At 37.3% G+C, this 25063-nt stretch overlaps 1 protein-coding gene across 1 annotated transcript; it reads right to left on the bottom strand.

Moving 5' to 3' along the window:
* Positions 1-3518: 3518 nt before the first annotated feature.
* On the bottom strand, positions 3519-20822 carry LOC106951743 (uncharacterized). The gene is made up of 7 exons (XM_015039431.1): positions 20617-20822; positions 19794-19924; positions 19062-19162; positions 18345-18493; positions 16790-17018; positions 16405-16625; positions 3519-3752 (listed from the first exon to the last, which is right to left on the bottom strand). Exons 2-7 carry the CDS (start codon positions 19910-19912, stop codon positions 3585-3587), a joined length of 987 nt encoding a protein of 328 aa, XP_014894917.1. The 5' UTR covers positions 19913-19924; positions 20617-20822; the 3' UTR covers positions 3519-3584.
* Positions 20823-25063: the final 4241 nt, after the last annotated feature.

The raw sequence follows: 25063 nt of genomic DNA, 5'->3' as shown, positions 1-25063 counted from the left end.
CCTCCCCAGGCCCGTTTCCCTCCCCCCCACAAAAAAGAGATCCCCCCGAAACCGAACAAAAAAAAAAAATTTTTTTTTTTTTTTTTTTTTTTTTTTTTTTTTTCTTTTGATGTGTGTTTGTGATCGTTCTCCTGTTGGAACAGCCTACACCATCAAACTCAACCAAATGAAATTAAATTGGATATGATGTTCAAGAGCTTGCCTACTTTCTTCTTGGTACTTACCAAGCAAATATTTTGGAGTGCTATATTATATGTTAAATGAACTCATGCAGGTGTTTACTAACAAGTGTCATTTGGGAGTGATTTTCCCTTTCTGTCCAGCAGGGGGTCAAATGGGTCACCCGACCTGGAAAACCTCCAGGTTCACGCTGAAAAGCCAGAGTTCCGCTTTTTTTTGTTTGATAACGCATTGCTCACGTTAGAGGTGATCAGCTGGCTCTCTTGCAATGTACTTCTGGTTTAGTGGTAAAACAAAAACTGCAGTGTGGTTGCAGTTCATTTTATTCAACTAGAATTTTCACTCCAACCTGATATCCAAAGAGGGTTTCTGTTTTAATAGAGACCCTCATTGATGGCTTCTGCAGGGAGTGCAGGCTGGATCAGTTTACCTTGTTACCTTGTCACACTCTGTTCTAGTCTGATCCCCATGTCCATTTCCGCTCAGCTTCCCCTCCCAGTCACGGCCACAGAGCCCAACAGGGTTTTCTTTGTCCCCCATGGCCAGTCATCCATCCTTAATCCCCAGTTTTTTAACCACACTGGAGACATGCTGCATGCTTTCAAAGAGTGAGCTGTTGATTGATATCCTCAGTCTCCCTAATAATGTTTTGAAGAAGCATTATGGCCCAGTTGTGACAAATGATTGTATACACAGGTAGTTTCACTAATGCATATCTGTCGTAGGTCCTACTGAATATTTCTGACAGGACAAAAGTACATGTGTCATGTTACATCCACAAACTCCAATGTATTTTATTGGGAGGTTGTTTTTTTTATAGAATAAATAAGATATGGTTTAACAATGGAATAGAATTATATCCTTTTGTTTTACAAATAAAAAAGAAAAATTGTTCTCCATAGTTATTTTATATTCAGCCCTCCTGAGTCCATACTTTGTAAAACAACCTTTTGCTGGGCGTACAGCTGAAAGACTTTTGGGTCCCTCTCCTCCAGCTTTACTGACAATATTTTTGGTAATTAATCATGACAAAAAAACTCGACCCAACCGACCTGGATCTAAACCATTTCATTGCGTCTCTGGCTATATGTGTAGATTCCTGTCTTATGTCTTCATTCAGCAGGATTTATTCTAGGTTTATCCTGTATTTAGGTCCTTTTGTCTTCCACTAAACTTGATGCTAAGATATTCAAATCACTTTTAGCTCGACTGTTTAGCAATTAATTCACTTCTGGGTGCTGTGCTAGTTTTCTTTTCTTTTTATTTTTACAGATAGATTAAAAAGAGCTCAATATGAATGCACACCCCATGTTTCAGATCAGTTTTGTCATGTAAAAACCATGTCACAATTTCCTCTAACTTTACATATGTGTTACAGTATGTAAAGTTAACATACATAACATGTTACAAACCTTCTCTGTTTGTAACAAAAAAAATCCCAAGAAAATACATTGAGATTTACCCTTTGTTGCTATTTATGAAGGAATGATGACAAATAAATACCGTCCTGAAAATCATCTATTAATTTCCCTGAAATACAAAGCAAATTAATGTAAACTGTTTTGTCGACGTATAGAGGCCAAACTAAAAAAAAACAAACAAAAAAAAAAACTTCAGAACACTAGAATGAAGCTAGGTGGCAGTCACATGGACCCAAAAAAAGAGAGTAAAACATTATTGCTAAACAATGAAAAACCTTTATTATACCACAAAATTTAAAACAATGACTTAAAAACCCACCTAATACTGCTTAAACAAATCAGCTAAAGAAAGTAATGACAATCCATTTCCATGAAGTGCTTGAAGTTTCAAGAAGACTGAAAGGCATTCAAATAGAGAGCACAAATAAATGAAGATATGAAATGAAAATCACTGCTTTTTTATTTGCCATTATGTTACCCATTTCTCTAAATACCTTTTAGCTAACGCCGTGCATAAAATAACTCTTGGATCCTATTTGGCTTTAATTTAAGGGATACAAATCAATTCATCAAGTTGCCTTGATATCACTTAAAGATGTGAGTTAGGTATGGTATTGACAGAAAATTGTGAAAAAATAAAATAAATAAAACCGTTGTAATTGCTGTTGTGTTTTGCTTAGGGCATAATACGCTTTTGCACAAGACATTTTGTCACAGCTTCACCATGTTAATAACGTAGTCATTGCTAACAAGATTTTACATGTTTTTACTAAGATGTCTGCCCAGTTACCTCATGCCAGGAGATTCGGAGGCTTCCCTGTAATCACCCTAATTTTTAGCATTCTTCATAGATTCTCTATCACATTAAGTTGGGATACTTGACTGGATCGGTCGCTCCAAAATATCACTTCCAATCAAACGATACGTTAGGAAAATGTAAAGATTAAACTAAAATCTGCCATGTGCTAAAATCTGAATACTTTGAACTGAACTATATAAATATAATAATGTCTGTAATAGGCACTTGTTTAGAAATGTAGCTAAAATGTCTTTCTCTAAAGCAACAGCTGTGGTGGTTGTTGCATGCTGCTGACTGGCAGCATGCAACAACCATGGAAAAGTCCAGAATAGCATTATTCTATGGTTCCATCAATGGCATCTGATAAAAACAAAGGAACATTTTAGCATTTTTATACAGTAACTAATAAAAGCTTTGGTTTACCTTAATGCTTTCAATTGCCCAATGCCAAAACTAAATCCATGCAAATAAGTGGCTTTGCTTTTTAAACTCTCTGTCAGATAACACATTAAAAAATCTGCACAAGTATACAGTAGATAGGCTTTAGCTGAAGGGGATCCCATCACCACAGGAAGTTCATTTTACTGTATTATCTTAAGGCCACCCCATCACATTTCCCCCCACCCCCACTCCCATGCCTATAAAATAAAACCATGGAACTGTATAATCTCCTCTGAGCAGTGGAGCACATTAAGATATCAAAAACATTTACTTTCTCTAAACAGTCTGTAAATAACTTCCTATAAAACCCCAACGAAACACTGACATCCCGGATCCTCATCGAGCCAGAGGCCGCCCGTTTTAACAGCCACGATTAGCACATTAAACACTCACTGCTCAAACTGATGTGACCCAGTCGGCAGGAATAATGGTTAATTAACAGCTCGCGCAAAGTGGGGGGGTCGGCCCTGGAAATTTAAAACACGACAAAGTTAATCAGGCTAATTGTCAAAAAATCTCATTAACGTCATGTTCACTCTCAGAATTAAGCAGAAAAAATTGCAAATGGGATCTTTTTCAAAGTGCGCTCACACAAAGACGTGTGGAATATGTTAGCAACACACAACAAAGTGCCATGTCTGCATAGAGAAACATTCATTCATAAAAAACATGTTTTCTTTTTTTGCATACGCATGTTATTCATTCAGAAAGCTTCCATTAATCCTTTGATCGTCTCCACCGTGTCATATGCTGAGTGTGATGCTGTGAATAGTGTTCGCTGGGATTTTGGCATCAGATTCCTCACCACTAACTCTGAAGATCACAAAGGTGTTGGAAGGGATGATGGCGGTGGCATTCAGGGATTTACCCAGCCAGCCGTGAGGGCCTCGTTTGTACATTTTAACAGTTACCTGAGGAGTAGAAAGCGGAAAAAACACACCTTTAATTCAGAAAACAACGGTCAGGATGCAAGAATTTTAAACAAAGACCAATGATGTGCATGATCCTAAAGAAATTATTATGGGAATTGTTATTTTTTTTTTACTGCTATGACCATATCTCTAACACCTTGAACTAAAATGACGCTTAGCAGCTGGCTTGTTGAATAAACATTGTGATCCTACTGGCAATATTCACCGTTTCATGTCGATTAGAGGATCTAAAAAATATTTTTCTGTGACTTAAACATTTTCCTTCCTTTATCAACTCTTTAAAACAGAAACAGAACAACATTTAAGTAAGGTAGATGTGTTTTTGTAAGCTATGAAATAGCTACGGGAAATTAGCCTGTTGATGAATTTAGCCATACTTTAAATGGCTAAAGTCGTCAAGAGGCGAATTTAGAGCCCACAGTTGAACATATTATTTATAATAACAGCAATAAAATAATTTATATGACCTGCATACAGTCAAAGCCTCACAAATTCAAACATGAGAAACAAATAAAAACTACCAATGATCAAATAGGCGTTGTCAGTATAATAGTTTCATTAAGTGGTGCAACAATACTCCAAATGAGTACACAAAAACTGGATTTTTTTTCCAAACATCTTTGTATTTTCAAACATGCTTGTATGTATTTATAGTCTCATATGGAACAAACAGTGAAATAGAAGGAAAAGTCTGAATCAAAATCACTTTGGGAGTTTGTAGATATATTTGTTTATTACTATCACAGTTCTTCCCACAATAACGTCTTTCTCCAGATGGTAGGTAACAGTATGATAATCTTCCATCCCTCCACTTCAAGTAAGTCTAGTGTAAAAGGGTTAGGGTGCCAAAGCACCCCAAACTTACTTAAATAGAGGTGGCTGTGTGATGCTGTGGGGTCTTTTCTCTCCCAAAGGCCCTCAGAGCTTCTTAGTGTGTGTAGTATTATTAAATCTTGGGATTCTGGTTAAAATTATCACAGACTCTTGCCAGCAACAGGGAAATTGGTCATCACCGATTCGTAACAGGACACTGGCCAAATGCATATGACCTTCTTGCAGAGCCTTCCCAGCCTAAATCACACACAATCCCTCTGAAGTGAGCTAAACAAAAGAGAGTATAATGGAGGACCTAGGATTCTGGAGTACCTTAGGAGATTGTACAATGGTGACCGGCCAAAGATTCCTCTCTCTGTGTGCACCGGTCTTCTCAAAAGACAGAGGAACAGACAGAGACTGACAAAAGGAGGTTTGTACAAAGCAGTAACAGCAGGAGTGGCAACAATTGTGCCAATGATGATTGTGTTAACAACAATTATTTCTCGAGATAAACAATTGCGCTCAAATTAGAGTTAGATTATGGTGCTGGACTAAAAGAGTAATGCATTTTAAGTCCTGTTTTTAGTAGAAGTGGCAATACATTTGTCAATTTGTAATGCTAGCATGTTACATGTGGAAAGAATCATGCCTCTATATAAAATCCAATTAACTATTAAACTGTAACCTTTCCAATCAGCTGTTTTAAACACCGAGCCCCTCAGTCAGAACTGAGATCCAAACAGAAGTCCGGAACTGAATAAATATTAAATTAACCCTCTTCTCGGGATGAGCTTTAATTTCCCTCCACATCTTGAATGGAGTCATCCCTCCCATGATTTTCTGTAGGTTGTAGGGCATAATACGCTTTAACACTACATCAAAACTGCCTGTTATGTTTCAAGCCTGACAATGGCGGCCTTAACTAGATTTAGACATGCAGGTAATTGAACCACATCCATTTCAAAAAGAATGCCACGCCGCATCTCTTGTTTGGCTGCATTTACTGGGGATAACAGAATATTACAGTGCCTTTTCACAGTTCCATTTTCTTTCACTTTAGCATTAGGCAATTTTTCAATTATTATTTTTTTTTTCCTCCATGTACTTTCATCCCCGGCTCTCCATAATGTCTGGGCCTTTTAGTTAATGCTGGCGACAGTCAGAGCCTAGTATATCGGCCCCTTGTCCATTTTGCAGGTCATTGTGGAAGCCCAATGGGCCTTTTATTACGGCGACATCAAAAGGCAGATAAGCATTAGAGGTGGGGAAAATACCCTGCACTAGATATGTTCCCTCTTTCTTTTGTCTGCTATTGAAAGTGATCATTTTAATAGTGAAGAGGTTGCTGAGCTTCGGGGCTGATGGGAAGTGCGACACCCCTGACAGCCTATGAGCAAGTCGATAACACACCACAAGCACACAGCACACCCTCAGCACCTGCACGCTCTCGCTGCTAACCTAATTATCTGCAACAAAGGCTGCCATGATTTCACACACACATCTTTCTGCCATTTACTTGCTTATTAGTGTGCATTAAAAAGGGGGGTAGGAAGATAGAGGGGAGAAAAAAAAAGGGACAAAAAGACAAAACAATTGTGTCTTATATTGCAGCCTTGGCCGGATGCCACATGGCTTGTGTTACAATAGCATCAGGCCACTTCAGAGTCAGCAAGTGTCTATTAATTTGGGATGCATGAAAAAGTAGCTTTGTGACAGCTGGTGGCTCAGAGGTTTACAAACCAAGGCAAGACTGTCAGAGTGGAATTATTCTAACAAATTACAGCCAAGTGTAATCATCGCTAATCAGCAATTAACTAATTTTAGGCACAGAAAGCTAGGCGCTTCTATCCTCTGTGGGTCAGACAATGCATCTCCTGCATCTTTCAAACAGAACGGATGACGAGACGGGAGACGCATTTTGGAGATTTTACCGCAGACTGCAGAAGATCACAATTGCCTGGAAGCATTCTGGCGAAGTTTATGTTTAATTACTGCATCAGTTAATGATGTTATGGGGAAAAAAAAACAAAAAAGCAATATGAATGAAGTTATAAGTCGCTAAAACAAGAGGGAAGATTCCTACCACCTTTGGCTGAAAATCACAGGTAGTGTTCCTGTGTGGCAGATGTTTTTTCTAATCCAAATAGTTTAACAGATTCAGGAACTGGTACGGCATGATGCTCTTAAAGTCATGTAACGCGACAGCCTGAAGCAAAAGACGACGTCAAGTTTACAACAAACGAGTCATGAAGGAAGAGCAACAGTGTTTTGCGGATATTTTCACAGCTGTTAGACCTCTTACATCCTTTGTATTACAATAAAAATTGAGCATCACTTTTTATAATAGACCATCATAAAAATGCATACAATAATAAAGTTGAAGAAAACTATACATGATTTTTTTTCGACAGTCATTTTCAATAAATCAGAATATGATTTGATGACACACATTTGTCACAACATAATAGTATTTGAATAAAACATATTTTAAGGATGCAGCATAGTTTTTTATTGAGTTCATATTTCAGTAATAAAATTTTTTGTTTTCATTGGCTGTAGGCAAAAAAAACCCCACAATCACAAATTAAAGAAATAAAGACTTTACAGCATCACTAAGTAATCTATGTGTTTCCTTTAGTGCGTCGATGGAATTACAGTTTGTCACAGCTTTGCAATCTCCAACAAGCCAGCATGAGCAGATCAATAGCTAATAAAATTATATCTCACCTTTCCTTGTAAACTGTTCACAAGTACACCGTAATAACTACCATTTCAAGCACTAACAGGCCTGAGTGTTTGTGTGACTGTGGGCGTCTGCAGCACTTTATGTTGAGGACAGCGCCCTCGGGGCGAAGGCTGGGTGGAACAGAAGGGGCCGAGAGCTCACCTATCAGTGTCTACCCTGGGCGGCCGCTCTCTTTTTGGGAGTTATTTGAATGACATCACTCCTCGTGTTTCAGACAAACTCCTTCTTATTTACCATCTGCCAAAAGTCTCCACAAAGCAAGAAGAAGGTTCACTCTGCTGATACTGATCTCCACTGGTTTCTTTATCCTTTACCCTTTCAGGCCAGCAGGTGCACTGCACATATTCAAAGCATGTTTGGGGTAAATGTGTTCGGATGATGAAACAAGCACACAAAACTGATTTTTCTTTGCGACTACACGTTGCAAAACTTGCTTGCGTTTAAATATTGGGGTCTGACAAGTTTGATTAATGTGATTTATGAGAGGAGCCTTGTAACTGGGTAAGGATGTGTCACCGCCTGTGTGTATTGCCATTCACAAAGTTCAGATTCTTCCTCTGATAAAGTCAAAGAATTCCAGCGGGGCATCAGTCAGAAGGGCCCGTTACCTGGAGCCATGGGTGCAGTGTTTCAGGTGAACTCTCAGTGAGCGTAACGGCACACCGGCTTCAGACGACGGGCTCTTTGTTCCGCGCCGTGTCTCCCCAGACGCAAACGGAGAGGTAACACAAAGTGACACACCTCTGACAAGCCAACCGTCTTTGTTGACAGTCCAAAATATCACGTAAGAGGAGCAAAACTGGTTTGTAGGTAGATGTTATTCTGAGACAAAGTGTTCCAACCTTGAACATTTATTCTGTTTTAATTTTCTGTTTCAGAATTTAAGGTCTGAAATATTCATAAGACTGAATTTTTTAAAATCGGACAAAAATAATCTATCCAAACAAACCTCAACCTATGCACAAATGCATTTGCCATCTTTTTAAATCATAGATTAACCAATTCTTTATTTTTTTTTTTTGTAAAACTGAATTCAATTTCAACTCACCTAAATAGATAGTATGCCAAAGGATTGTAAAAGTCCCAAATTATGCCCCAATTTAAACAAATTAAAAAGTGGATATAATATAATTTCAACTCAAATCATTTCAAAATTTGCTACAGGTACGAGAATATTTTTTTTTTTTCGCTGAAAAAAGCTGCTGGCCAATTCATCAACTACTTCTGCAGTGTTTCTGCACTACTTCCTCCATAAAATATTAATACATGCTAATGAAGCTTCTGCATTGCCCAGATGTAGCTCATCCGTTAAAATTATTAAACTTTGATTTGGCGACATGACCATTTACGTCGATAACAACGTTTATCCAAAGCCATAAATGTGAAAACAAAAGGGGGGGAAAAAATTGCATGTTAAATTCTGAATGGCTGTTTCCTAACAGACTGCCTCGGCTAACAGGAAGCCATTAGACTCTCTCCAATAACCATTTGCATCCAGTCACCCTGCTATGACTTTATTTCCATCCACATAAGTGCATTTTCTGAGAGGTTAAAATATGAATCCCCTCCTTTTCTCCTCAATGGGTCTGGTTGTCTGGCCGACTTGAGAGGGTCCAATCTACGACTGATTTAATTTGGTCTTTACGAACATCTCTAACAAAATTAGCCCCAGAGCACACACCGACTGTCCCCATCTGACTCCATTAACTCTCAAATCGGGTTTAAAGACCATATTGATGCCGACTGTTATTAAGGGTGATTATCAAAACAACAGACAATGGGCCAAAGTGTCTGTTAACTAGTTTATCCATAATTTCACATAACCGTAACAGATGGCAGGGCTGTCAATTAAGTATTGCATCTACAGCCCACAGAGGTTGTCTGAACATGCAGTGTACTGTCATTTACACTAAAACTTAAACAGACTGCTCACAGGTGGCCAGGAGAAATGAATTGGCACCCAAATTAAGCTTTTTTTTTTCATTTAATCACAATCGCAAAAAATGCATCATTCTGAGAAAACCATGACTTCAGCTGGTCTTTTCTTGATGTTAGTAAGGTTTTTCTTTTTGCTGTAATTACGAAAAGAAAGAATAATAATAATAAAAAAGAAAACTAATGGCTCTACGCAGTCCACTTCACCACCTTTATTCACCTCAATTAACGAGAATGGCTTTTGAAGCTGTAATTAAGTGCCTCTGCTCCACTCAGTCCCCTTCATTATTCATGAATCCCTATTGATCATATCTAAGAGCCTTGTTCTGTGGGAGATCTCTGTAATATCCGGAATCCACAAAACAAATAACTGAGGTCTGGGAGATAAAATTAAGATCTTCAATGACAAGCAAGGAAAAAGCGACAGCGAGAGAGCCCTCGCATTTAGTACCAAATATGAATATGGAGAAAAATATTTAGTTGTGAAATTTCCTGACTGGAAGAACAGAAGAGAATTGGGATAAAAAAAAAAATAGTTTAGGACCGTCCAACTATTTCAAAATATTTTGATTTTATTTTTCCTCAGATGAATGGAAAGTCAACAGTTCTGGGGATTATATTAGCATTTAATTATTTATAATTCAAGTGCAAAAGCAAGTGCTAATGCTTGCTTTTTAATAATATTGTTTCAGCATTTAGCAGTCATCCTAAGCAATTAATACTTTTAAGACGACAGCAAATATGAAGCCAACATCTCTGGCTTTACAAACACAGAGTAGGAAAAAAGGCAGTTCATGTGAAAATGCAGAATAAATGCAATACGCTCAATTTCTGAGCTCAAATCAGCTAAAATAACAAATGTATAGCTCATATTGTTTCATTGGAAAAATTGTAACCAATGTTAGAGTAGCTAAAATTGTACAAAGTTGAGTCTGAGTTCTGAGTGCAGAAGTAGAGAGAGTTGGATGAGATTTTGTTGCTGCTGAGGAATGCAGTTAAAGTTCCTTAAAGAAGCTGGCCACATAAAGATCGAAAATCAATCTAAGTAATGTAACACATAGTTTTCCCTTTAAGAAATAGTCAGTTTTTCAAAAACATCCACTGCCAAGTTCTGTTCCAAGTATGGCTAGCGGACTAAAACTGTGACTGTTTGTGTTTTTAATCTGGGTTTTTCTTTCATATTTGTTCTTAAGTGGGCTTTGCTTGTATTCTGTACAGCTGCAGGAAAGCCCCCAGAACCATTTGTTGTGACCACCACATGGGTTTCTGGATAATTTGGTAATTAAAAATGCATGAAAGAGGGGTCATGCAGGGGACCAGGACTGACTGGAAAGGTTAGATTTGATTTTCAATTGCAGTTTTCATATTTCTCCTCCAGTACATTTTCATTACTTTAATTAATTTGATCGTTTTTGAAATCGATCATAGAAACCTTAATAGAGAAATTGTGCCTCCATAAGATCTTTCTGGGTACTTGATAAATAAACTGAACTCAGTATGAATTGATATCAGAGTATGGATGTATATTTAGTGAATTTAAAATATTCATAGTTGTGAAAAATTGATTGAAAAAAAAATGTGACTAACATGCAAAAAAAAAAAAAAAGAAGAAGCAGCCAGTAAGAGACAAACATTTTTCCCACCACTGTACAGTTTAAATTTGTTAATTAGCTAGATTTTGGGGGGAATTGTTTGTTTGTGATCAAACTTTATATATGCTAGTTATTGTAATAATCACAAACAATCCCACAACACTTGAAGAATGACTTAACCGAGTTTCAAAACTGATGCTTTTCTAGTTTCCTGCAGCAGATATCTGTGCTGCTCGCTTTACATAAACAGCAAACAAATTTTTATCCATGCACTCCTTCTTGGAAGGATTTCAGCTACAGCTTTTCTCCACATAATTTTAACTTATGTTGTAAGAAAGAATGTGAACATCATTTTTAGAGGGAATCATTAGGAAAACTGTCCTTCCATCTGGTTCAGTTGACTGCCTGATAAACAATGAGCTGAACATATCTATTATTTGGGGGGGGGGTTCTCTCTATTTCCCTTTCAGGGAAATATTTATACAGTATGCAGTTTTTAAAGCCAGTTTTTGTCAGTTTTTATTTCAAACTTGATTAAGCTGATATGATCTTACTTTCCTGAGTGACTTTCTTTAAATAATTGTATGTCACCTACCTTTGGTAAGTATTCCCATTTGTTCTGTAATAAAATTCAAATGTCTATTTCTTGCTACAGACCAACTTTTGAATGAATATTGATGCCTTCAAGCTTTTTTTTTTTAAACATATATTCAAATTAACTGGAACTGCATGTGTTAAGTAGGATGTGTAAAACATGAACCTTGACAGCAGATGTTTAAATTAACAAAAGAGTGGTTGAAGAGCTCTCCAACATGACTGCTATATCACACCGGGGGATAAATTTAGAGAAAAGGCAGAGAGTCATCTTCAAATGGACATAAGCAGATTCTCTCTGTGGGACTTCTCACTACTTCTCAGTACTTGAGTGAAAAAAAAAGAAAAGAAAAAAAGAATATTTACCAAGTTTATACACGTCGCAGCTTTTATCATTGCCTTCGACTATGTAAGTGGACCACGTCTTTACTAGCTAATCACAGACACTTGTGATACTGCAGCACGCGTCTCTTGTGTAATTACGTTTTCCTCAGCGGCTTCCTACACGCAGACACACACACACACGCACACACGCACACTGCAGAGCAAATTATTTCCAATTCTAATTTTCTTTCAAGAGTGATCCTGAAATTACAGAAATTTGAATATCCTGGTGCTTTATTTTGGAAACAATTTTCATTTAAGTTGTAAAAGCTGCTGAGGAAAGTGCATGACAGATTCATGGGAGACTATCTATCACAAAACTTGTAAGGGGAACTTTAGTGAATAACTCAGAATAGATGAACTCACTATAGCAGAATAGATTAACTCTCTAATAACTGGTAAATCCTACTGATCTGGCTTGTACCAAGAACACCGTCGTGCTTGATTAATATCATTTCAAGGGTTTCAACTTCAGAGGTCAGTGGAAGGTATACTGTCTGCAGCAAAGATTTGCGTGACAAATAATTTTTAGTTGTTTGGTTTTTAAATCTAAATTACATCTAATCTGCATCATATTTGTACTTGTAAAAATGGCCTCTTAGTACCACCAAAACCAGTCCAGAAACCATCAGTGTTTCAAAACCAGGGCTTTATTCTACTTGTAAAAACATAAAAACGTCATTGCTTCTGTCTAGATACTATACAGATTAGTCAAAGTTGGACTGGAATATTAAATTGTTACTATTATGTGTGAAACCTTCATTTTTGTTTTTCAATAAAAAGCACACCTTGCGAAAATCAATTTTTTTTTGTTTTTGTGAGCCTAACAATATATGAAAAGACAATTAAAATCAACAATGTGAGTATTTTGTGACGTCTCTATAAATAATTTGAACTGATCATAAAGAGAGAGCGAATGGCGACAGTCGATCCCGATAAAATCTATTTGGGCAGCAGAATTGTCAGGCTTTGTAAATGACCTGCTCCGGGCCCTTTTTACTGTTTGCCATCGTTCATTACCACCACAAAGCAGTTGATGTCCCTCTCCTCTCAACCTTTTCATTTGCGCCGAGCTCGACATGCACCAGGCTGTCCATTACAAGCCTGCGACACGTGCAGCCCACGAGACAGCCAAACGGAGAGGAATGTCAGGGTGGAGTTGAATTAACAAGCTGCAATTGTGTGAAACCTGTGGCCCGTCAGAGAGACAAGATGTACCTCCAGCAACCGAGACACCCGTATTTGTACAGTCTCTTTATTAGTGGAGATGTTAAATGGCCGCATGGAATTGGAAACTTTAAGGAGTGCTTTTTGAAGAAACTGACAAATAATGTCATGTTTCATTGAAAAAAAAAAAAAAAAAACAAAAAAAAAACAACCTAACCAAACAGGATGTAACGCAGAGATGAATACAAAAATAAACCTGCACTTTGGATCCTGATGTGAACAGACTTTCACCTCTTACTCTGCCTTCTTAACACACAGAGACACACACACACACACACACACACACAGTAATTACTCCTCAATCCATACAAATTGAATGAAGCCAGGACCGTGGTCTAAGAATATAGACCGTAATTAATAAATTACAGCCACTCTACTCTATCATTCTCCACTTTGGAGCATGTAGACCTCCCATTCACTGCGGAGCAATTACCCGAGCTCACGGGTAAAACACACGCGATCTGACGCCCCTTTTAACAGAGCAAACAGATGCCCGAGTGAAACTGTAAGGTCATACCACAGGTTTTTCAGCCTGTGTGTTTACAAGTAACAAATCAAAAGCATGCATTATTTCTGAGCCCTGAAAATATGCCCAGGGGAGATATTAGGTTTCCCTGCATCCCCTCAAGCTTCCCCTTTGCAGCAGCTGCACACGAGTAAAGTGGATGTCATCCTGCATACAGTGGATGGCACAGGCTTCAAGCTGAACGTGTTCTATGCATAAATCCGTTCATGTATTTAAGTTTGTTGAAATATATATTAAAACAAATGTGGCCTAGTACAGCAAAAAAAAAAAAAAACATTTTGAAGGGTACGTTAGGCTTTGTGACACATTTGCAGTTAAAAATATGTCTTTGAAAACAAAATATTTTTCTTTTGCTGCATGTGTCCCCATAGGCTAGAAAGGAGTCTGCTGGAGACCTTCTAATGACTGCCGGGTCGTGTATCAAATACACAGCAGCTGGAGGCGAGTAGTGAGAGTGCATACTCTGGGTTTGGGTTTTTGAGGGTGGGGGCTGGGTGCAAACTGAAGCCTGGACTTGCATGGGAGGCCGAGGCTCGGTGTTTGGGTGCAGAATCAGTAATGGATGCGGACCACAGGTCACGCTCCTTGGTGTTGAAGAAGTAATGTCAGCCTTCAAAGCAAATTAACTGACAATTGAAAGTGATGTATGATCAGCAAATATTTTTTTTTGTGAGAAGTCCTGAATAAAAATGTCCAAGAATATATTTTTTCAATGTGTAAATAAGAACATGAATAAAATTTAGCTGCATTCCTACATACAGATTAACAATTGCTACGGATTTCATGTGGTGTTCCTCAAGTATCAGTGCCAAGACACAATGTTTTTCTTCTAATTAATAATATCCATACAGTTTCTAAATGGCTTCCATCTTTACTGGTAGCAGAAAACCCACATTTGTATTGTTATGGGAAGGATTGTGTGGAAACAATAGGAGACGACTTAAAAAGTTGGTTTGACGCCAATTAATTTTAAGTAAAAGATTGTTTGTTTGTTTTTTCATATTTTTAACCAGGTCTGTAACAGACATTATCTGCAATAGGCAGTGGTGGGAGTCACATAAATTATACTAAATCAAAAATGTTAAAGTCAAGTGCATTAAACATTTATCACTTCAGAATTCATTATATATGCTGCTGTGTTTTTGATTACCTAATTACCTAATACCAATGATTTTTTTTAAGTTGCCAGACTTGTTAATTTAGCCAACAAGTGACATTTTTGAAAAAATAGACTACATTAAACTTGCACAACTGGATAAGCATATAAAGCATACAATGAACTTAAATGATGTAAAATGTTAAACAGATTTAAATGTATTCTTATAACTGATAAAGTGATAATGTGAGTGTGATGAAGCAAATGCTTGAAAGATAAAAAGAAAAAAATCTCAACTTTCGTCTGATGTGTATCCATTTTGTGATCTTTTGGTTTAGCAATGGCCTTTTATAAGAGTTGTGGCATCGATGTTGGACATTTTTAGTTTCATTATTTTTTCTAGTCTGGGATATGAAAGCAAAACCTTGCTTTACTATTTACTATTGTAGTTACAATCTCTTCAATTAGTTCTTTGTTTCCAGATTACTGTTTTTATTTTTAATTTTTAATTGAAATAAAATGATGAAAAACTAGGTAATTGAAAAATCTCTCATTTCCAAGTGAACAACTGGCAGGTAAACAAAATTAATTACCTTACCATCCTGAAAAACTAGGGAGGTTGTGGCAGTAATTGACATTTGTAGAGGTAATCACATCAGTTTAAGTGGTTTTTCAAAACATAAATTTAATTCAATTAATCTAGATTGTAGGGTGTCAATTTACAACAAATGTAACCTCAATGAATCCTCAAATAACCAATTATTTAAATGCAGGCCCTATTCAATTCAACCCAGATTTATCCAAAACAATCCACTCATGCAGTCCAATTCAAATTCAGTTCATAAATCCATGAGAAATCTTGTTATGATAAAATACATTGGAATTCAGTTAATCATATAATGCCAATTGGTATATTGCTGCAAACACTGACAAAATATCTACATATATATCTACTGGGAATGACGGTTAAGATCAATGTCAAAGTTGTAGATGAAGCTAAGATCATTTAAAATCAGTAAAAAAAAAATACACACAAATCAGGTTATAGAGTTATTACCAAGGGAACTTTGTCTAGAAATGAGCAAGTTGCAATTTTGGGATGGAAGCTAATCATTTTTGTTTAAATTAGAATTGATTTTATTTACAAAGAACTTTGTGAAGTCATCCCTACTGACAGATAAAGAAATGCATGCCTCACAAAGCTGTGACTCTGCTTTAGTCTGGCTGCACTAAAAAGAAACCAAGAATCATTATTGCAGTCTTCAATCACTGATGAAAACTATGCTGTTCTAGATGTCGCCGTTTCTGGTGTAAGAAATTACATGTTCTTTCTCAAGCAATTAGATTTTTTAATGGTTATTATTTTATTTAAAAGAGATTGAAAATGACCAATGCTTTCTTCATTGCAAAAAATACAAAGAACTTTTCATTTAAATGTCTCATAAAAATTTATTGCTTCATTTTTTTTATTTATTTTACATTTTGAAATAAAGCTTTACCTTAAAAAAGGGTTCAAGTAACATTTTAAACTTGTGTTATATTACGCTACGAGTGCACTCCCAGGCACTGTGTTCACACCACAACATGTAGATATAAACAACAGAGTTCAGTTAGGCAGCCATAAAGTACTACTGCCCCCTGCTGGATCATGTCCGCCATTACATTTTACATCACTACATAGCATGTAAAGTCACCAGTCAGGTTTGTGAACTCACCTGAGGAACGTGGCCTAACAAAGCCCACAATGACTCAGCAGCGAGGGTCTTGACTCTGGAAAACTCCAACGTTTCAGTGTCCTGGCGGTCCAGCGCGATGTACTGGCAGCCCTGGTAGTCTCCTTTCAGTTGCTCACCACCATGCAGAAGCACCAGGTCCCACGTTCCCATCTTCCTGAGGACACCTCGCACCGACTCCATCTGCCTGTACGACAGATGACCTGCAGAGCAATAAGAAAAAAAAAATACAACTGAATTGTTTGATTTTGGTCAATTTAATTTAATAACTTAAGCTCAACACTAAAAATGTGGTTCTACAAGCTTTGTGAAGACCATGAGGGTTTGAGCCATTATGCACATTTTTGAAGCCTGTTGATCCATTCACCTGAGATCCAGGAGGGAGTCACAGCATCAGATATCCAGCCCATATAGCCCTCTTTGAAAGATTTGAGGAACTCATCTATCTGGCTGTAAGGTACCAGCTCCCTTCTCTTCATCAGCTCCTCATCCAGCTTGAGGTCGGGGGAGAGAAAGATGACTCTGGAGAAGAAGAGACTGTTGCGTACAGGCACTCCGCTCCTCTTCAAGTGACTGCATAATTGAACCGTTTTGCGCTAGAAGAAGAGACAGTTAAACACAATGGAGAAAAAAAATGTAATGTCTACTTTTCTTTTTTGGCTGTTCATTTTTAAATATCACCCTAATGATATGGATGATACGTTTTCTTTTTTTTTTATCGTCCTATTAAAGTAACATTTTGTAGCTAAACATCTGGAAGGATTCAACTTCTTTGTCAGGTTTAAAAAATGCGTCATTGGTACCTTTAGCATACTGGCATATCTTATACCGTGTCTCTGAATAAAACTAATAGTACTTCATTTTGTCATTCAATTACTAGTAAGTAATCTCTGGCCAAACAAGTTATTGACACAGATAAACTGATGCTTGTGGTACTCCGATGTGTGCAAAACATATGGTTAAGAAACTAGATAAAAAATGGCCTCAGATGGGCTTTTCCACGGGATAACGAAGGGCCACATTCTATAAATACTTAAATACTGTAGGTTTGATACATGAAGATCTGCGTAAAAGGTGGGTTCAGTATGGATCCTAGATGTCTTGCTGTCTTGCTTAAGTTTATGTATTTGGCATTTGGCATGCACTTTTACCATAAGTGACTTTCATATGACGACATGACACTGCAGTTAATATCAACTCCAACTGTAAATAAAGCGGTTAATCATAAACACCTTGATATACATAGTTGTTTTTTGTTGTGTGCTTTTCTACCATTCTACAAACTTGTCCAATCCGTCGCAGCATTGGACAAAAAATAAAATAAAGATAACTAAAAAAAAAGGATATAAAATCCATTTTAGGGACCAACTGTTTTGGTCATGTATACATGACCTCTGTTATAATTACAATTGGAGGCTTTCAAAGAAGAAGAAAGGCTGGTAACCAGTGACCCTAAAGGCAAGGGAAGTGATGTAACCCTCGAGTGAATCTGCAGACTGAACAATTTTACCAGTGCAGCTTGTGTTTGCCAGAACGGTCTTCTAATCAAGCTTCCTGTCATACTGAAGTATCTATAGAAATGGAAATGAGTGACTCCTAACAGACACAGCAACGTCAGGTCACAGCTGTGTTTAGGCACCTGCCTGCTTTCAAACCCCCCTCCACCCCCTGTACCGCCCCCTCTGTCTGTGAACGCAATTATAAGAGTGCCCACTTGTGAAGTTTAGGTAGCCCTGCTGCAGTGTTTGAAATTTCCATATAAATTGTTACAGCGACACAGAGTCTCTTAACCCTGTAGCAGTTTGTATGAATTCAGTGATTTAGATAATTAATTGGACCTTGAGCTTAAGTATGCTAGCAAATCTCCTTTTTTTTTTTTTTTTTTTTTTTGAAGCAATCTTCTATTAATAGAGTCTGTTTACCATGACAGCTTTGAGGGGATCTTCAACCTGTTCAATGTGAGTATTGGAAAAATTCTCGTCTTTGTCTTTAACTTGCACATGCCAGTTTTGGTTGTGAGCACACACTGTCCCACTCCAGGGCTTAACATCCATGCAGAAGATCCCACGACCTGAAAAAACAAAACAAAAAGAAGTTAAACAAAGGTGAATGTCTATTGATTCTCCAAAATCATGCTTTTGTCTATCGGTATTTTTCTTCTGTTTGTTGTTGTTTTTTTTTTTAAGAAAATATGGCACTAGTGGAACTTTATTCAAACTAATCAGATAGGAAATGGACAGAGAAAGAAGGGGGGAAAGCATGTAGCAAAGGTCCGACACAACAGCTACGTCAAAGGCCATCATTCTCTGTTCATAAGGCGCCTCTATGCCATGCAACATTACTGGTTTGTAAAAGAAAATGTCACTTACAGGACAAAACAAGGTAATTTGTATTTACTCAAATTGATCTTTAGCCAGGCTTAACATTTGTCTAATGATCCAAAACATTTACAGTCCTTCTGAAAAGCCTTCCCTATGCTCAAATTTTTTCCACATTTTGTTATGTGACATCCTTCTTCCAAATTAGATTAAACTGATCTCTTTCCTCAAAATTCTACGAGCAATCTGTAATGGGACGACACTTTTTCACATCCCTGTACAAATAATTAATAACCACCATGAAAGGTTACGCTTTCAAACCTGTCAGGATGACCATGTTGATGTCGTCTTTGGCGGCTTGATGCTGGTCAGGGACACGAAGATCGCAGTGTACATCTTCCTTCCTCAGCCCGGTGAGTTTTCTGCAGAAGACGAAACCAAAAGATCTTAATAGGATCTACTCTGCATTAGTAAATATACAAGTTACCCATTAAATATGTTAAGTCCTGGCACTCATTAAGCTAAAAACACCCTGTACTAATATATTATGGGTTTGTTGACATGACTGAGGTTTTTGGACTTTGATACACATAAGGGTGTACCACTGTGATGACAGAACTTTTGCTGCAATTAAGGCTTTAATAATATGCATGACACAATTGATTTAGACAGTTAAAATCTAATATAAAGCATGTTCAATGGCAATCCTTGAAGAAGATGAAAGCTCTCATTGGCTTAATTAGCTATAACAGGACTGAGTATCAGCTTGTTGATGAGAGACATAATCACAGATTTTAACTTTTTTCCAACAAATATTGAGATCCTTTTCTATTTCTAGAAAAGGATCGGTATGAAAGAGTTATTTTATTTTTGACGAGAGTCTTGTCACTTTGTGGTTGGCAAGATATCTGATTAGAGGAGAAAGTTAGTTAAATTCACTATATTTAGTTCAAGACACGTTTTTAAAAATGAGAACTATAACTTTACAACATAACTTAGCAATACATTTATCCTATTTTGTAAAATCAATACATAGTGTGACATCGTGCTTACATGACATGTTGTAAAAAGTCTGGAAGGCTTGGAAGCTGCTTTAAGCTTCGTTTTTGAGCACTTTCTGAAGCTTTGTGAGGAAGGTGAAAATGGGCAAAGAGATTTCCAAACTGAAGCATTCTAGATGATATCTGGACAAAAGATATGAAGTTAGAACACATTTTTACATTATTACAGTATGTTGTATTTAAATTGCCCTGCAAAAATTGTTCATACTGCACTCACAAACATCAATATTTGAATACTGTTCTGTTAGATGTGAGATGTTATGGACATTATTTTATGACATAACCCTGTTTCAAACTTCCCGACAACTTTATCTGCTGTGTTCCTCTGTCTTCATAGTCATTTTTGTTGCAAGATGTTTTCTAACAAACTTCTGAGATTTTTACAGAGTAGCTGGAGTCATATAGATTTTACATCAGGGTGAATTCTGAAGACAATTATTTCCACTGAACTATATTTGGGGGGTATTGGAGTAAGGAGGACGATATCAAGCCGAGTTTTTTTTTTTTTTTAAGTGTTTCAAAACAAGGTCAATAACTTATGTTTGAGTTATGCCATTATTTACCACTTTTAAGCTTCGTAAGACACGTGTTTTTGCCTAATCCTGCCTTTCTATATCATATCTATGCTAATGGAGTAGGTAAATAACGTTTAGAGCTAAAGAAAACGCTCAGTGGAAAAGTGATGTCCTAATATATAACTTTCTCAGTTTTGTTGCGGGCATTTGGTTGTTTGAACTTGGGCAAAACAGAGAGGATTAGAACAAAGAACCCATGCGTGACACACACAAGCTCTCCAGGAAACAAGCTATACTTACTTTTTCTTCTCTTTTTAAGGATTAAACTGCTTCGGAAGAGGAAAAGCTTTCAGTCTGACATCTTTCCGGCCTCTATACTCAATCTATTTTCTCCTAAATGCTGAGTAACTCTATCCAGGAAAACTGTTTCACAATTCCAGCGTCCCCTGCTCCCTTCCAGCTGGGCCAACCAAAACGTTCCTGGAAGAAGTAAACAACAGACCACGTGCGCCACCTGCAGAGTCATATTTCTGCCACGACGTGACGTCAGAGAGGACGTCAGTCAGTAGCAGTAACTCAAGGAGCTAACTAATGGGCTTATGAAAGTATGGCAGGTCATTGTAGCATATAATCAAAACACAGTTCCGTTTGTAATTTCTTTTCCAGAAACAAAAAAAAAAAGTTATTGTTCTTACCAAAATGGCTCTCTGCTTTCAAAGAACTGAAATCAGAAATATGTAAAATATTCAAAATGGTGAGTTCTTTATCCCAAACACAACATATTGAGGCCTAATAGTAGTGACATCATGCGGCGGGATGCTTTTGGTATTGTTTGGTGTTGATAAGAAAATGGATCAAGCTCATTCCAGGCAGTCCTGGAAGGAAACCTGCAAAATGTTTCAAAATGACTTAAGTATTCATGATTCTAAACATGCAGCCAAGTCAAGGTTCAGACACAAATCCAATTGAGAATGTGCAAAACAAGTTCTTTAGTCTTTGCAAAATTATGATTAAAAGAAAAAAAAAAACTCTTGACCTAAAAGTAACTGGTTTGTCTTTAAATACACTGAAAGAAAAACCTTTTTGTGTCAAAAGAATTATCTAATAATTGGCGAGAATGAACAGGCAAAAGAAATGTAAAGCAAGAGGAGATATTACATATGATAGATATATATTTCAAATTAACATAAAGGTGAGCAGCGTATTTGATAAATATAAAACATAAGAGTTGGGTAATATGAAGAAGTTTTCCACAAATCCAAATATTTGACTTGTTCTAACTTGTTTGAGGACAGGGAAGAAATGAATCTTTGGCTTGTTTTATTAATCTCATTCTCATAGATAGTCGGTAAGAACACATGCTGGCACATCCCGCGCGAGCCTGCAAAGAGGATATTGCAAAAATGATGAAGAATATTTAATTCAGTAGTAAATGCACTGCAAAAAATCTCAGTGTGGTGATAAACAATATCCGGAGAGCAGAAAATGCTGTGAAAGAGCTTAATATCAAAACCAGATAGCCAAATCAGCTCATATGGGCTCAATGGAAGCCAATAAATAGAGGCACTCTGCCTCTCCTGACCTTCACTTCTGGTTTAGATTGAGCCGATAAAACAGGCACAACCTCAATAAAACCCATACAATGGAGTGAAATAAATAGATATTAAATTAAAGCAGAGGCGATAGTGGCTGAACTGCTGTGGGAATTCAATGACAAAAGCCCCTTTGTGCTGTTTAATACAGTGTAGAATCACCACCTCATGATATAGCTCCAATCATTTTCATCTCTTGCCTTGATATATCAACATGTATAATCATCTTGTGTTTGAACTCGCAAATGACACATATATGAGTTGTGGGCCATGCTCCAATGGTTTGGCTTTTCTGTTGGCATTGATATCAAATTAATCATATTTCTTATCACTGACTGCCTGCAGGAGGAATTTGTCATGTCATTTTCTGTCTTGCATAAACATTTTTTTTTCTTCAATGTTCTTATGTTTGTAGAAATGTAAATTTCTTATGCAGACCTTTAAACTGATTAAATAGCAGGTTCTTTTAATGTCCACTGCCTTCTCCAAGTGGCCCTTGAAGCACTTTGTCCATTGCCTGAGTTAATCCAATTTTCACCTAATGCACCTGGAGAGCTCATAGAGTGCCTGAGGGACATTATCAGGTGTAATTACACAGCGTTTGAACTTATGGGAGTATTATATGGGCGATTTACAGCCAAAGCGGAATAATTTGGAGACTGACAATAATACACATTTCTTTCTTAGCTACAAATCTTTCCACAAGTACTGGCATTCATTTGGGAATAATAGCAAAACCATCCACAAAATAATCAGTGGCACAATTAGTTGTATCTCCAAAAATTTCTATGGCATAAATGTAACTAAAGCATTTTAAAAATATATATTTTTGATTGTTTTAACTTGATCAGAATTCAGAGAAACATTTAATATGCAGTTCAGGGCATAAAGGATGTCAGATTTAAAATCTGTTACGGTTAAATATATTTAGTTAAGAGAAGAATTCATCTGCGGAGTAGGAATATTTTAAACTGACACAAATGACTTATAATGTTTAAAAATTCTGACCAATTCAAACCTGACTTTTATCAGGAGTAACATCGATTGTGGGGGATGATGTGAATTCATGATATCAGTAAAGAAGAAAAGGAAGATCTTTTTTTTTTTTGTCCACCAGAGATGATTTTTCAAATCGCCACATCTCATTTGCAGATGTGATGTCTGCATGACATCATTAATGCTTGCCTCACTTATTTCTAATCATTCCCACTGCATTATTAATATGAGAGATTCTCCATATGCTCCCTCAAAAGACGTTTTATTTTCCAAGCAAATTAGGACATTTTTCAGAGACTGACTGCCTCAACCAAACAGCGTGATTTCAAACCTGATCAAATGTATAAACTGGTATGCACCAGGATGAGCTCATGCAAATATTATACCTATATTCAACAGTTTTTTTTTTTTATGATGTAGCTTAAAAGGTAGGCATCCTGTAAAATGTGATGCCCAAGCAGAACTACAAAACAGATAAGCAGTATTTCCTGTCATTCAATAAGTCTGAGGTAGTATTAGGTCCAGAGAAACTATTATGAGTTTGACCCCAGAGAGCCATTTTTTTTGTGTGTAGCTTGCCTCCATAATGAGTTCTGCCAAATGAAGAGGTAGTTAGTATGCTAAAGTTTAATTGTTCAATTATGGCTGGATATGAGGGGGGACCTCGTTGCCCTTTCATCGTGTTTGAAAACAGCGCGGAGCGTCACGTGCCACATATTGTAATTGCCGGCAATTACAAAGAGAGCCCTCGAAGTGAGCAAGGCCCCACTGCAAAAAGCCTTTCCCACCTGCTTTGTGCAGCTGCGTGCTGCCAAGGAGAGGCTCCAATCAGTCTGAAACAGCGCCCGGGCTCTCAGTGTGGCATAAGGAGCGCAACTAGCCGAGGATCGACCGCGTGAAAACAAGCAGCACAAGTACTGCGGAGTACAACGTGTTAAAAAAATGTTATCGCAGAGTAAACAAGAAAGCAGTGAAGGGAAACTATTTGCACTTTAAATGTAAGGGAATGTGCAGGGTCTGCACAAATGATTTACTTTTTTATATTTTTTCTAATGTCGTTTAAAGCTAGGTTGTTGATCAGCCGCCTGGGTTTGGTTGCCTAAAATCACAATGTGCTACTAGGTGTGATGTAATCTATTATGCAATGATAGATCTTAGTCATTTTAAATGATTGTGCAGTTTATCGGTGATTAAAGTCCATTATAACCTTTTCAGGGTCCCAGATGGGAAACCAGGGACCTCTTTACTCTCAACCAGTTCCTTTTTAGCCATATGATGGGTGTCCGCAATACCATATGTGTCCAATTTGTGGTTGGTTTCAACAGAACAAAGGTCTGAACTCTGAGCTCGAAAGAGGGAAAGAGGGAATGTCTACCGTACAAAAAAAAAAAACTTATTCTCAGGAGCAAGGATAATAATAACACAATAGGACAAAAACATTTAGTCAGAGAATCAGCCAAGAATCCAGAGATCCACACCTGAGGTGGGAGAATTTGTTGAAAGAACGGCTAGTTGTACATTCTGCAAATCTGGCTTTTATGGAAGAGTGGCAAGAGGAAAACTACGACTGAAATAAAACCACGAGAAACATGACTGCTTACAAAAAAAACAAATAGGAAAAAGCCTTAAAGGGATTAAATAATTTTTACAATTAGCATATTATCGGATCCAAGTATTACATTTTATAATATTTCAAATGCTGTGATGAATCTTCTTCTAGGCAACATATAGCAGAAACAAAGCACCTCTTTGCTGAGTGATTTGTTAAATCAGAGCAATAACAACATCTACTTTCATTTCTTTACACAGCAAATGTCTCTTTCATGTTCTTCCAACCTGGTCTCACAGTCTGAAACAAAACTACAGCAGTGAATGTCACCAAAACAAGGACAGTTTCTTCTTTCTTTTACTCCGAAAATTCCTCATATCATCTCCACACAGATGAGCAATTTGTCTGTCATGACGTCTTGGAGGATCGTTCGACTCTGGGGCCTATTGCACTGACAACACTGTTATTAGAGGTAAGTCGAGCCAGCCGTGAATGAATCTGCCTTCTGTTCAGAAGGCCAGGGCTCTTTTCAGCGATTAATTCGATAAATATATTAATTATGAATCTGGATGACAGTACAATCAGATTGTCAGGCTTCCAGACGTGGCCT

This window comes from Poecilia latipinna, unplaced genomic scaffold, assembly GCF_001443285.1.
Source record: "Poecilia latipinna isolate Pla-1442-1.1 unplaced genomic scaffold, P_latipinna-1.0 Scaffold472, whole genome shotgun sequence".
Lineage (NCBI taxonomy): Eukaryota > Metazoa > Chordata > Actinopteri > Cyprinodontiformes > Poeciliidae > Poecilia > Poecilia latipinna.
The sequence above is the reverse complement of the archived record's forward strand: the minus strand, read 5'-3'. Positions and strand labels throughout refer to the sequence as shown.